Source organism: Cupressus sempervirens, chromosome 9, assembly GCF_028749045.1.
Source record: "Cupressus sempervirens isolate cs-2001-9-10 chromosome 9, ASM2874904v1, whole genome shotgun sequence".
Classification (NCBI taxonomy): domain Eukaryota; kingdom Viridiplantae; phylum Streptophyta; class Pinopsida; order Cupressales; family Cupressaceae; genus Cupressus; species Cupressus sempervirens.
This window is the reverse complement of record NC_143126.1, coordinates 132,690,715-132,705,383: the sequence shown is the minus strand read 5'-3', so window position 1 is coordinate 132,705,383 and position 14,669 is coordinate 132,690,715. Positions and strand designations below refer to the sequence as shown.

General features: G+C 35.6%; 1 protein-coding gene across 1 annotated transcript in view; it reads right to left on the bottom strand.

The window, feature by feature from the left end:
* Positions 1–7,397, bottom strand: part of LOC149537882 (putative carbohydrate esterase At4g34215) — a 61,213-nt gene extending 53,816 nt beyond the window's left edge. The window contains exons 1-2 of the mRNA XM_089799275.1: positions 6,972–7,397; positions 6,412–6,752 (exon numbers count right to left, since the gene is read on the bottom strand). Of these exons, the coding sequence (XP_089655401.1) occupies positions 6,412–6,752; positions 6,972–7,188 (558 nt within the window). The 5' untranslated portion in view covers positions 7,189–7,397. The remainder of the gene's footprint in view (positions 1–6,411; positions 6,753–6,971) is intronic.
* Positions 7,398–14,669: the final 7,272 nt, after the last annotated feature.

The following is a 14,669-nucleotide window of genomic DNA, read 5'->3' as shown; positions in this document are numbered from 1 at the left end:
ATGGCTTGTTCCATGCTCGAACACAGACATGTTCCGAAGCGTTTTTGGGCAGAAGCAGTTAACACTGCAGTTTATCTGTTGAACCGGTCACCCACAGTGGCGGTCAAAGGTAAAACTCCGGAAGAGGCCTGGTCAGGTCGCAAGCCCAGAATCAGTCACCTGAAGGTTTTTGGCTCTCTTGCTTTTGTTTGAATCCCTGATGCTTCATGCACCAAGTTGGATGCCAAGAGTCAGAAACTGATACTTGCTGGATATAGCAGTCTTCACAAAGCCTACCGCCTTATTGATGTTGAGACATCTCGTCTCATATACAGCCGCGATATAGTCTTTGATGAGCAGTGAGGACCATTCATGCCTGTTTCTCCTGTTCCTGATCCAGCAGTCCAGCCTATGCAGGTTCATGATTTGGGAGTTCGACTTCCATTAGGTCCACCTGATGGGAGGGCTCCAGTAGCTCCTACAGCTCCAGTCCTGCCAGTGATACCTGTACAGCCACCTCCGGCTTCTCCTGCAGGATCACCTCATTTTGAAGATGCTTCACCTGAGTTTGATCCAGATTCTTCTGATCAGGATCCTGCTGATCAAGCATCTCCTAGTACTACTGTTGGTCATTCTCCTCTCCGGCCTAAGTGGTGGGCTAAGACACTTGCTGATCTTCATGATGATGAGCTCATTGATGGGAGAACTACTCGAAAAAAGAGCAAAACTATAGATTCTGTTAACTTTGCTCTTATGGCCAACATTTACAGTGTATTTGAACCTCAAACATATTCCGAGGCCAAAGGAATTCCAGAGTGGGAACAGGCCATGCAATCTGAACACCAGAGCCTGCTGAAGAACAACACTTGGGTCCTTTCTGATCTTCCCCCAGGGAAGAAACCCATTAGCTGCAAATGGGTCTACAAAATCAAATACAAATCAGATGGTACTTTGGATAAGTACAAAGCTCGTTTAGTGGCAAAGGGCTTTTCTCAGTGTCAGGGCATTGATTATGAGGAGACTTTTGCTCCTACTGCAAAGATGAGCACCATCAGATTAGTCCTAGCCATGGCAGCACAGTTTGGCTGGAAGGTCCATCAGATGGACGTAAAGAGTGCTTTCCTGAATGGTGATCTCCATGAAGAGGTCTACATGACGCAGCCTCCTGGTTTCAAGGTTGCTGGTAAAGACCATCAAGTTCTCAGATTGGTAAAAGCTCTCTATGGTTTGAAGCAGGCCCCTCGGGCATGGTACATCAAGATTGATACGTACCTCAGTGATCAAGGCTTCAAGAGGAGTTCTTCAGACTCAAATCTGTACATCAAGACTACTGACAGTGACATCATCCTTTTGGTTATCTATGTGGATGATCTGATCATCACTGGCAGTTCGGCATCTTTGATTCAGGGAATCAAACAACACTTATGCTAGTCTTTTGATATGACTGACCTTGGGCTCATGCATTATTGCTTAGGTGTTGAAGTTTGGCAACAGTCTTCTGGTATATTCATCTCTCAGTCCAAATATGCCAGAGCCTAGTTAAACAAATTCCGAATGCAGGATTGCAAACCTGCATCTACACCTATGGAGAAAGGTCTCAAGTTATCAGCCAAGTCTGATTCTCCTTCCGTTGATGATACTACGTATAGGCAACTAGTAGGCAGCCTCATCTACCTATCTGCTACTAGGCCTGATATCAGTTTCGCAGTCAGCTATATTTCACGCTTTATGACAGCTCCTAAGGCTGATCATTGGATGGCAGCAAAGCGTGTGCTTCGTTATGTGAAGGGCACTTCTGATTATGGACTTCTGTATTCTCGGAGTTCTAATCCTAAACTCAGTGGGTTCACAGATTCAGATTGGGCAAGCTCTGTTGATGATAAAAAGTCAACATCTGGATATGTGTTCAGTTTGGGATCCGGTGCAGTCACATGGACTAGCAAGAAGCAGCAGGCAGTTTCTCTCTCTTCTACAGAGGCTGAATATAGAGGGACTGTTAAGGCAGGATGTGAAGTTGTCTGGCTTCGTCGGATGCTTGGGGATATGCAGATGTCACCAGCAGGACCGACTACTTTGTTTGTTGATAACGAAGGCGTTATCAAGTTAGCACGAAATCCAGTCTTCCGTGAACGAACCAAGCATGTGGATGTTCATTGTCATTACATACGACAACTGGTTGAAGACGGGACTATAGATCTGCAGTATGTTCCTACCTCAGATTAGACTGCAGACATTCTCACCAAGCCTCTTGGTCTTGATAAGTTTGTCAAATTCAGAGGACAGCTTGGTGTGTTAGCTAGATTAACCATTAAGGGAGGGTATTACAATAATAGATAAGACGTCTATTATTAGTTAATGGTTATCTTGTAAATATTTTTAGCTTTAGTTTGCTTTCTCTGGAATAGAATGTTTCTATTCTTTACGATCGTTCCCTAAGGAAACATCGTCTCTTCCTTTTGTATAAATTGACCTTTCGGTCTCTATTATTAATAAGCAAGTATTTACCAATTACCTTGTAATAGCTATAGTCGTCAGTTATGGTGTACCATCTTTCGTCGACTTGTGTTGATAGTCGTCAGTTTTATTGTCGTTCATGGTCTTGGGCTGATTCACCTTTGACTTTCATAATATTATTTTTGTTACAAGCTTAATACTCCTTATCAACCAATGAGAATTTGGTGACATGGACAACAACTGTTTAAGTCTTGGCAACACTTATTCTTTTTTTGTTGAGTCTCGATAGGTTGTGCTTGCCTGGGTGAATATGAACGATGTCTTGTAATCGTTGTCACTTGTAATGCCTTCTTTGCGAAGTATGAATAAAGTAATTGTAGTTTGTACATGGTGGAACACCTATAGAGACCATAGGGATGATCGTTCTCGCATGAGGAGGCAAGCAATGAATCACTTACATTCAACTATACTCATGACTGAGAGGCCTATGAAGTTATCTAAGAGAACAGATATCATTACATGTTCTACAACGTAAATTGAAGTTGTGATTGTTCAAATCAAACGGCTTGCCTATGTGAAAGAGATAAGTATTCTATTTTGTTATAAGAACTAGCTATGGTGTAGGGTTTTTCATTAATCTCTACGATAATCTCTCTTGGTTGCAGCATGCAATGGGATCAAGATGTTGATTTAGAGGGAGTTGATTCAAAGGGAGATGTTTTAAGCTTCAAAGGGAGGTTTCATCTGCTATTTTCTTGCAATGATCAAAGTTGTTTATGTTCAGAGTGAGTCTTTATGGATTCCTCGCCATTCTTATACATGTTGTTAATGAGTTTTTATTTCTTCTCTGTGACAAGTTAGGTATTGTAGAAATTGCGACTCTTGCTGGAAAAAAGTCTCAACTGTGATTTTGCTTCTTGTTGATTATGAGTTCTTATTGTTAATGAGTTTTTATTTCTTCTCTGCGACAAGTCAAGTATTGTAGAAATTGCGACTCTTGCTGGAAAAAAGTCTCAACTGTGATTTTGCTTCTTGTTGATTATGAGTTCTTATTCAAGTGAAATTTACAAAGTTGCAAGGACATCTATGAAAACTCTTTCACTTATGAGGAAAATCATAATGAATATCACGTTGAGATATTGATAGATTCCATGATAGCATCACATTGGGAGAGTCTGTGATGTTAGCTGGCTGTAAGCCTTGCAGGCTTGTCATGTTGAGAGATTCCATGACATGATCACATTGAGAAAGTCCTCGATGTAAGAGTCTTGCAAGATTGTCATGTTAAGAGATTCCATGGCAACATCACATTGAGAGAGTTTGTGATGTAAGCTGATTGTGATTCTTACAAGTTTTTCATGTTGAGTGATTCCATGAATTAAGGTATGCTGAGATAACATGTTTTTACGTGAACTTGTGTGTTTAAAATTTATCATTGACATTTTTTGGTTGCATCTATGTGTGAATGCTATGCCAAAGATCTCTCTCTCTTGCTAAGAGCAAGCGTTGAATATTGTAGCTGCGATAGAGATCTTTATCTTTGATATGATCATTATAAGCATTATGGTCATATTCAACTGAAGAAGACATGTGATATTAATTGAGATAATATTAAATATAGAGACATGTGTCGTGCTATGCATTTGGAATATGAAGAGACCTGTTTTGGGAAATTGAAGAGATCTTCGGTTGTGATGTGAAGAGTCTCTATTTGTTATCTTGTATCAAGCAAAAAACATTGTACACTTGAACATTTCTTTATCGATAAAAGTGATTTTTTGTTGTGTGGCTGGGTTTTTCCCTTCAAGTGGAAGGGTTTTGCCAAGATAATCTTGTGTCTCTTCTATCTACTTTCTCTTTCTTTATTACTTTTTATCATATTTTTGAGTTAAAAACTTAGCACTATTTACTACTGATGAACCGTTAATTGGACTAATTGAACATGCAACCACTGCATTAACTGGATTAATTGAACTCCCTGCAATGTCCAGTTTGCCTCGAGAGACATGACAAACACATTAGGAGAATTCTAAACACAGTCTGCAATCATTCTTTCCACTCTGCCAGTATGTCAAAATGGATAGATTTGTCCTGCACAGGCTGTAGATATTGTCAATAGCAGCTTGAGAAATCAACATGTTTCAACATCCTATAGGTTTGTGTTATATGTGGATTTGTGGGATGTGGAAGGTACAAATCAGCTCATGCAATTAATTATTGGAAAGAAACCCAGCATTGCCATTCACTTGAGTTGGAGTCTCAACATGTCTAAGATCATGTAGGGGATAACTATGTTCACCTACGTATTCAGTTAAAGACTAATGGAACACTGGTTGAATTAAAAACTGAGATACTCATTGCAAAGATGTCGGTGATGAATGTGGAAGATGTGAATGCAGTCATGATGTTGGGAGCTTGTAACAATCAAAACTGCTGCTCTGTTCCAACCATGACTAAGTTCATACGCTGCTGAATTTGTTGTACTAGTCAACTGTAGTTGAAAGTTGTAACCATTGACAGTAGAAGTTCTTTCACTGTTTCCTTAATTTTTCCATCAGACTCTACTTCACAGCATGATAGATCTCTCAACCACTTGACTATGAGAAACCATCTTAAAATTTTCTGGTCAATATTTGGTGTGTGTGTTTGTCAACAGCTGAATTCGTTACCTCTGAACAGTAAATTGACCAATCTATAATCATTCAAGTACAACAGATAAGTAGATTAACCACCCAACACTGAAGATGGGATGTTCTATACCCCAACTTTTGACATGGAATGCCAATTGGGTTGCTTTACACTAAAGTGACAAAAAACAAGCTCCTGTGAAAATCATCCAGACATGTTTTATGCGTTTTCAGCTGAGTGTCCAAAACATGTGACGTTTCAGTTGCAAAGAAGATCAAGCTAGGAAGAGTATTTTAGGAATGTTGATTCAGGTCCACTGTGTTTTTAAAGGCTCTACATAAGCAATTGACTTCTAATCTTGCTAATTTAGCAGTTGACATAAGTAGACACAGACTCTTTTTGCTGTACTTTCTCCGAAGTAAATCTTGTGCTCTTTCACTGTGTGATTGTTTTTGTTGCTTTCACTTGGCTCATTTTAATACTATTTTCATTCATTCACAGCTGATGTGTCCTTTGAACCACATTAGCGAGCACCACATTTTATGTCAAGGCTGTTATATTATATATACAATGTTTTCAAGATAGAGCAGCACATATAATCATAATTAGTCACATAAGATTAGGAATAGATATCGACCCTTTTTTTCAGGTGGCAAAAGAGCAGGAGGGGAGGGATGATACTATATGATTATAGCTATCAGTAAGCTATGCGAAAGAATAGAACGTGTGATCTATCTAATTAGAGTTTATGCATTAAAAAGGGTTATTCCCGCTTTCAGAAAAAAGCTCACAAGGAAGACCTTTGTAACATCCATGTGCTCTGCAACTATTAATTTGAAAGAAATAGAATATAGTAATGACATAATATGATGGTTTATTTGTGGTATTGTGATCCTTGTTACTGAAGTTCAGACCCCTTCTGGGGTGTTATTGCTAGAGTATTGATGTTGGAAATGAGGTCCCCTTGATGGTGGTTTCACTGGTAAATTACTCCAATGAAAATCATTTGCTAACCCAAAAAAAATACTGTACGGAATCCTTAATTGCAAGGACAGGCTTGGACTCTGATTCAACGGGACTAGCCAAAGAGGAAAATAAAAAAGGTGTCCCCGCGAGACATGTTATTCATAATTCGCATACCACCACCGTACTATGCATGGAGACAGTGGTAAAAGTTGAAATTGGGTATAATTCATCGTCAAAACAGTGGTTAGAGTCACTTTATAGAGTTGGATATTGGAAAAACCTCAAATTGAACTGTACGCCATCTACGCCAATGTTCGCTCAGCAAGAACAAATATACCAATTAAATAGACTATACTTAATTGATAAACACAATCTGAACAATACCTGAAGGAAAAGGAGATTGGGTTGTTGCAGATCAGAACGAACATCGTGGATAAACTTCTCTAGATTTTTCTGGTAACAATCAGCAGACTTTTCGTGAATTGCGTCGCTTTCACCCTGGTACCACAAAATACATCTCAGAACACCTCCTTTAGCAAGAGCTGCTTTTGTCCTGTGGATCATACTATTATACAGGAAAGATCCCTTCTCCCACTCTGTGATGGCAGTACCACCAATTGCACAGGGCACCAGACCAATGGAGCATGAACCTTTTTCATAATCCCTGTAATGTTTCAGCACATTGTTTGCAAATGCCATTCCCGGTCCTACTCCACACGTTTTGTCTGCATTTCAATGGAAAGCAGTAGCTACAAGTGTTTAATTTGAAAAATGAATAATTTTCTGATTTTCAACGTCAAAGAGCAATTGGGAAAATATTCACAGATTCGAATTGGTTGTACATATTTATGAGTATGCGCATTTTCAAAAGTGCGAAGAAAATAAACTCTTTTCATTAAAAACCCAATAATTGAAGAAATTGGTATGCGGGTGTGTTCGCTTACGTTTGTCTATATCTGCATGCAGGGGGACATAAGCTTTCTCCCAGTGAAGATGAGCATTGAATCTGAGAATGGAAGAATGTGATTGACACTGAGGAGGAACGAAAGAGTCCCATTTGTGCGCAAATACTCCTCCTCTTCCTGACATGTTGCTTTGCCCTGAAAGGATGAAAACATCCATTTCTACTGGTGAAACACCATCTATTGGCACTTTGTCCATTTATGCGTGCACTATAAAACAAATTCAAAAATTGCTCAGCTGGGCACTCCCCTCAACTGGTTAAGGTTTTGTGATTTGTCCAATTTGTTCAAATACGGGCATTTAGTTGCCTTGCCAGTCTATCTGTTGTTCAAAAGCCAGTGGTCCGATGAATTTACGGTACTGGGTGTCTTTATTCAGTGGATCGTTGAATAAAAAATATACATAACGTTTATGAGTTGTGTCTAATCAATCAAATTATTATTTTTTACTTAAAAATTTTAGGAAGTGTTATGTGATTAAAATAAATCAGAAAATTGTGAGTGGGATATCAGAAAAAAATTAGTCTATTTTAATATACATGTGTCTACTACATGAGGTCAATTCGTAAGTCATTAAGAAAAAATGTGTATTTGTACAACTTATTTAAGTAATAGCTATAAATAAATTATGCATCCACGCACCAAAATCAAATAATCACTATTACATATCACAAAGGGACTATGTAGTTGTCTCTAGTGACCAAGTAGTAGTGACTAAGTAGTTGCCTCTAAGTAACATGATATAGTATTTATAAGAGTGCACTATATAAAGTGTGCACCTAGTTTTGGTCCTTCTAGAAAATATGTGAAAACACGTGCCACACAGTGGCTTGTATTTGCATTTGTCATAAATTATAATTTATACAATGAAAGTTAAATTGTTTAATAGTTATAAGAAAATAAATTAAGTCATCTAATTAATATTTTAATATAATTAGATAAAATGTTTATATAATTTTAATTTTTTTAAAAAAAATTTAGAAAGTTTAGAAAAATTATGATTCAAAAAGGACATACATATTTAAATATTAGAAAAATAATGCTTTTCTTTATAAAAATATTCATAATTAAAAATAATTTAAATGTTAGTGTTATAAGTTAGTCGTGATGTTACCATGTTCCATTAATCATGTATTTAATTTCTGAACATTATTAAATAAGTTTTATGCGTATCATAGATAAATTTATATATAAGTCATTCTTAAATATTGTCAAGAGGTAGTGCTTGCTAAAAATCGTTCTTATAAGACCCAAAATATACAAGCAATCAAGTTAGAGTAAAATATTTTTCATCATTTTAGGAAAAAAAAATCTCACAAATAAACATTAGAAAAATTATAAGTTAGAATTAGAAATAAAAATACAATTATAAGTTATAATTAGAAATAAAAATACAAGTATAAGTTAGAATTAGAAAAATTATAAGTTAGTTGAAATAGAAAAGATTAATCAATAATAGTATTAGCCTATGGCAAATACAATAAGATTTGTCCAAACTAAAGCTTTTGATTAAGGAAAAAAAGAAGTTTTCTATAAATTTAAATACACAAAATTTTAAAAAGATTTACATAAACTTAAAGGCATGAAATCTACACATTTGAAAAAAATTAAGCATAATCATCCATAATTGAAACCACTTTACATGTTAAGTTAAGTGTTATCCCTAAACTTGTCCTGGATTGTGTATGAAAAAAATAAGTGTAAAAAAATATTTGGATCAAACCACCGAGAATAAGAATATTAATAATTTAATATTAAATATGATCACAAAATGATAAAATATTAAATTTTACTAAATTACCACTATGAAAAGAAGGTGAGAGTGGGCATTATTTAATATGAGAATTTCAAAAGATTGTTTTGGCTACAATGTAGTTGATCTTATTTTTTATATCATGTGTCTTTTTTAGTTTTAATATACTATATGTAAATGTTTTTTCTTTGTATAAATAGATAAATGAGTGATGTTTGAAATTAGGGATTACAAAAGAAGTTCTATAAAATAACAACGATTAACATAATATACTATAACATAATAATAAAAATCATATCTGAAGATTCATAAATTCACATATAAGAGTCCAATTCAATCAACCAATTAAAACATAGAAAATTAATATAGTAAATTTATAACGTTAAAAAGTTATCCTCTAGTTTATAAAAAACTTAATATTTATATAAAATAAATAAGTAAAATGAGTTCAAATTGGTATATTAGAGTTCATTTAATAACCCGTTAATGCCTTAGCCTAACAACAAGTACTAATTAAGAAGACAATAAATTCCTCTTATCAACAATAGTGTTATATGTTTTCAATACGGAGAGAAGGGCGAGGGGGGGGGGGGGGGGAGAGAGAGAGAGAGAGAGAGAGAGAGAGAGAGAGAGAGAGAGAGAGAGAGAGAGAGAGAGAGAGAGAGAGAGAGTTGAAAGCCGTACATGGGAAGTATGCCTACGCAAAGATGATCGAGTGTTTCACAATGTAACTCCTATGATGTTAGAAAAAACACCACTATATAGAGAGTTAGATACCAAAATAGGATGATTGCCAACATATCAATTGATGCCAACACAAATATTTGCAGATAAAGATGGTGCTCCAAATGTGCCAGATTTGAAACAAAGCAATACAAAGTATGGAATAGGGTGAGGGTTTGAATCCCATGAAACCAGAATGACCAAATAGGGAATATCTATATCTTCCACTATCAAAATGGAAAACAAAGCTTAGCTCCAACAGGGATTCAAACTTACAATAAAATAATCCAAATCACATACCTACGACAACTAACTCGATGGACATATATACCTCGTCGGAGGAAAACTCCAGAGGGAGAAATAATGTGCTAACACATGACACGATAAATACCTATGCATGCAAAAAATCAAAGATGGGCCCAAGATATACATAAATAAATTGGGACCTTAAATGAAAAGTTATTATTTCATTTTTATTTAATAACAGGACTATTAGATTCCTCCTGTCCCAAAAATTGCTTGCCCTTAAGAAATTGCATATATGATTTTGGAAATCCTTTTGTGATCAACTTCTTCAATTTGGAATCAGGCACATAGTAGATCTCATCGTCGTAGTAAATGGTATCATCAATCACCTTGTATCTATCATCTTCTATACATACATCCATCAAATGACATGTAAAAGTATTTTTGGAGTACTCGACCAATAGATGAGCCCACTAATTATTCAAGGAATGGTGTTTAGCATTCACTAACAAATTTTTACTTGCCTCTATTCATGTCGAAGTTAGATTTTGGGATCACATCTTTTTTGATAACCGCCTCCATTTTCTTGATTGTGACTTCCCTTGGTCCTTTATTCGACATTCCTCTTAGTAACACTCTTTTTCCATCTATCTCAAATGAAAAGTCCATCCTCTTAAGCTTTGGGTATACTAATTAGGGGTCTCCATCCACTAGATACCCATTATGATATCAACGTCCACCATATCTATGACAAAGAAATCATCTATTAGGGTATTATTTCCCATGGTAATGTTGAGCTGTGGAATCACATGAGAGTAGGGTAACAAAGTTCCTATGGAAACCTTAACCTCAAATCCCCCATGCTCCATTATGTGCAAGGTCTTATTAACAACCAATGATGAATTAATGAAATTAAATTTGGCATCACTATCAATTATGACTATGACTCATTTTCCATGAAGTATGCCACAAACCCTGAAGATACTACTTCTAGCCGTTGTAGTGAGGGTAGCAAGGGAACCCCCTTTTTGTACTAGTGCATTTATTCTCTTGACCTAGTTAGTTTCTTTAACAAGTATTCTACATACTTGACTTTCCTCATCATTGAGAAACTATGATATCCCACATCAAGGAATAAAAATTGTATTAAATCATAATGAATATTTAATACAATGTTATTTAAATTGATCTAATCAATTACTACAATTTATTAAGGGGTAAATACATTTACTAATGAATGATCAAATAAACAAATAAAACTGAAAATAAACTTAAGACACCCTATCTAATAAATAAATAAAAAACATTAATCAATTTTTGATAAACAATACCAACTAATACCAATCAAATAAAAATAAATATAAACTAATTAATAGAAATCCTCATGAAAGGGGACTCACCAACCTCTATCTATAAGACATGTATAAGAGGTATGACCTTTCCTATGTCCCTTTGGAGGCATATAAACATTGGCTAGTCAACAGGTAAAGTGGCATGGATCCACAATCATCAAAACAATAATCAAATAAGAAATCTTCGATAAGAATACAAATTTATCAGGAATGAAATGCAAGAGGAAGAAGAGACAAGGAAAACATCATTCATACCCATCCAATGCAACCAGTCTGTTAAACATGTGCAATCAAACAATGGGATGACAAAGCAATCCAAACTATCTTTGACATAGGAAAAGAAACAAGATTCCTAATGAATCCCAGTCATCGAACAATGTATAAGAAAATCAAACAATAAAATCAAACAAGCTGGATGATTATTTCATCTACTAATCTGGTAAGCCATCAGTGAGTATTGGAAGTTAATCAAATATTGTATACATGAGAAAATACAAGGATCTGATAACTTCAAACACAAGACCATATAAGCAATCACATAGATTGAATAAAACACATGATAGTTATAACATCTCAAAATGTGAATCACCTTCCTATGGAAGAGAGTAGCCAGAAAACACAATTGATATACATGTGATAGAGAAGCACTCCACACAAGGTCACATGACAATAAATAGAAAACATGATTCCACATAGAAACTTGAAGAATGCCCAAATGCTACAAAAGGTATAAATGTAGAGCAGAAAAATAATTAAGCAAGAACGATACATAGAAGGGGGACGCATAATATGATTGAATGCAGATTGAGGATAAGGGAGATATAATAAATATTTTTGTATAAGAGAAACACATAAGATTGGACAGAGACAAGGATGTAACAAGTAATAATAAGTATTGGAGCAGTTATAAACTCTAAACATTTATAAAAGAGCAGTTTCATGAGGTAAAGAAGTATCCAACCCATCCACCCTAATAGGAAGGGGAACAATAATACAAAGAATGATAATGATCAAACCAAAAGGAATAAACTAAGAAGAATAAATAGTAAAATAGAAATAGTGAATGAAGACAATAAAAATATAGTTGTAGAATCAAAACCCAAAGAGGAATATCTCATTTGGAAATTAGTAGAGTAATCTTCATTTAATACTTATTAATCATGTCAAAGATGAGAACTATAATCAAGTGTATTCTTGATAGAGGGCATTCATTTTAGGCTGTCAAGCTCCATTAGTGGGAACTTAGAGACTAAAGGGCATTCAAAAATGAATGTCGGGATTGGTGTACCAATGAGAGATTAGTGAAGAATCTCTTAGAGATAATATATATTGTAGTGGTCAATCATATGCATATGTTAGAGATAGAGACTTAGTCAGAGGTGGGATATCTATCAAGTATTATTGTATAGAGCACAATCAGAGATCCCAAATGAGGCCTTAGGAAAGACATTCTTCATATGATGATTGCCTTGTCAAGAATTATTTCTCATTAGAGGGTTAGGTGATTTAAGAGGAGTGTTTCTTGAAGGATTAAGAAGGGTTAATAAGGGCTAGTAATTAGATTGATAGTTGATTAGTTAACATTTCTAACATGTTTTGGATTTTAATATATAAATTTTTTATATTGTAAGTTAACAACTTGTTGCAAGTTCTAACATTTGTCCTACAGCTAGAAGAGGGACATCACAAAAACACCTCAATGTAATGAATCTTCCCCTTTCCAAGATAGTGATGAATCCATGTCCATGACTCCTTGTAAGTAACACAAAGATTTCTTCTCCAGAGCTCTTGTCGAGAGTCTTCATCTAGCGAAGATTTTTTTCTGAATTGTCTCATTGTCTTTGTCTTCGTGTGGGGGAGGTGTTGGAATATCTATGTAGGTTTTCGAGGAAGATGTGGCTATGTCACACACCTTCTTAATAGCTTCCTCGAGTGTGCATGGGTTGAATCCTTTGATCCAACCTCTCAAGGGTTTCCTCAACCCATCCATGAAGAACATGATCTGATGTCTCTCAAAGATGTCCGTGACAAGTGTTGATAGCCTTTGGAACTCTGTAATGTAATTGTCTACCATACCTATTTGCCTCAAATATGCCAAATCTTTGAAGTTTACTTCAAGATCCTTCCCATCAAAATGGTTGATGAGTCTCTTAGTGAACTCAGTAAAAGAGGTCAATTGGTCATGGTCGAGAGTCAACAATCTGTAGTGCTACCATTCTTGTGCCACTCCTTCCAGATGGAGTGTTGTGAACTTGATTGCTTCCTCTTTAGGCATCGGTTTGAGTTGAAAATAAGTGCTTTCCTTCATAATCCATGTATGTGTGGTGATCACTCCAAATCCATCAAGTGGGGATACGTTCACTTTTCCAATATTTCTCTCGAGATCATCATTAAAATAACCACAATTTCCATTGCCTAAATATCTCATTCTTAGTTCAACATAGTCTTTGTAGGATATATTGCCTTCCATATTCACATTCCTCCAACCTTCTTGAAGTTGTTCTTGTATTTCTTGGAAAGTGGGATCTATTTCTTTGCATGGTACTTCCATCCTTGGAGGGAAAATTGGTATTGAAGGTCTAGAGAAAGAGGGTTGAGGATTTATCCTTCCCATTAAAAAGTTTTTTTCTATGCCCACTTTGTTCTCTGATTGCTTTTCCCTCGACTAATTTTTGTAATATTTATTGCATAAGCCTTCGAGTTTTGTTGATTTGAATTTGGTTTATGCTTATCTCTCTTAGAAGATTCTTGAGTTCTATCATAGGATCTTGTGGATCCTCCATTCTACCAACAAAATTACCTCTCCTTCTCCTTCATGTATAAAATTGCATTTACTTCCACAGGCTAATAGAATCATTGGCTTTGATACCACTATAATATTCTCGACGATGTTAGAGTGCACATGGGAAGAGATAATTATTGACAAAGGAATGATATAATCTATATAGAATGTAGAGTATGGGTCGTACAGTGTCGATTTTGTATGAAAGACAAGGTAAGGGGTGTATGGTATGATGTAGAGAGTTTGTGGTGCATGGAGTAGTCCTTACATCATCTGGGTGACCAAGAATCAAGTATGAAGGTTGCTAATGACCATACAATGGAAGGTGAATCTAGTTGTATGAGGTGTACGATGTGCATTTACAAGGTGTGAGTGTACATAGAAGAAGTGTGCTGAAGCAAGGCAAACTTGCCAAAGGTAGATGTGGGGATAATTTGGCATACGAAGGAGGACACAAGTGGGTGTAATTTGGTAGGGAAAGAGTAATTTGTAAGTTGTACAAGGAAAGTATTCCTATATGAAGATGATTGAATGTTGCACAATGTAACTCTTGTGATGTCAAAGAAAATGTTACCATTGTGAGAGTTAGATACCAAAATAGGATGGTTGCCAATGTATAGATTGACACCAACACAAATATTTGTAATTCAGTACAAAGATGACACTCTAGATGTGTGAAATCCAAAGAAAAGTAATACAAATTATGGAATAGGGTGAGGGTTTGAATCCCAGTGAAACTGGAATGACCAAACAGGGAAGATCTTCCACTTCTGAAATGACAAACAAAATTGAACTTCAACAAGAATTCATAGTACAATAAAATA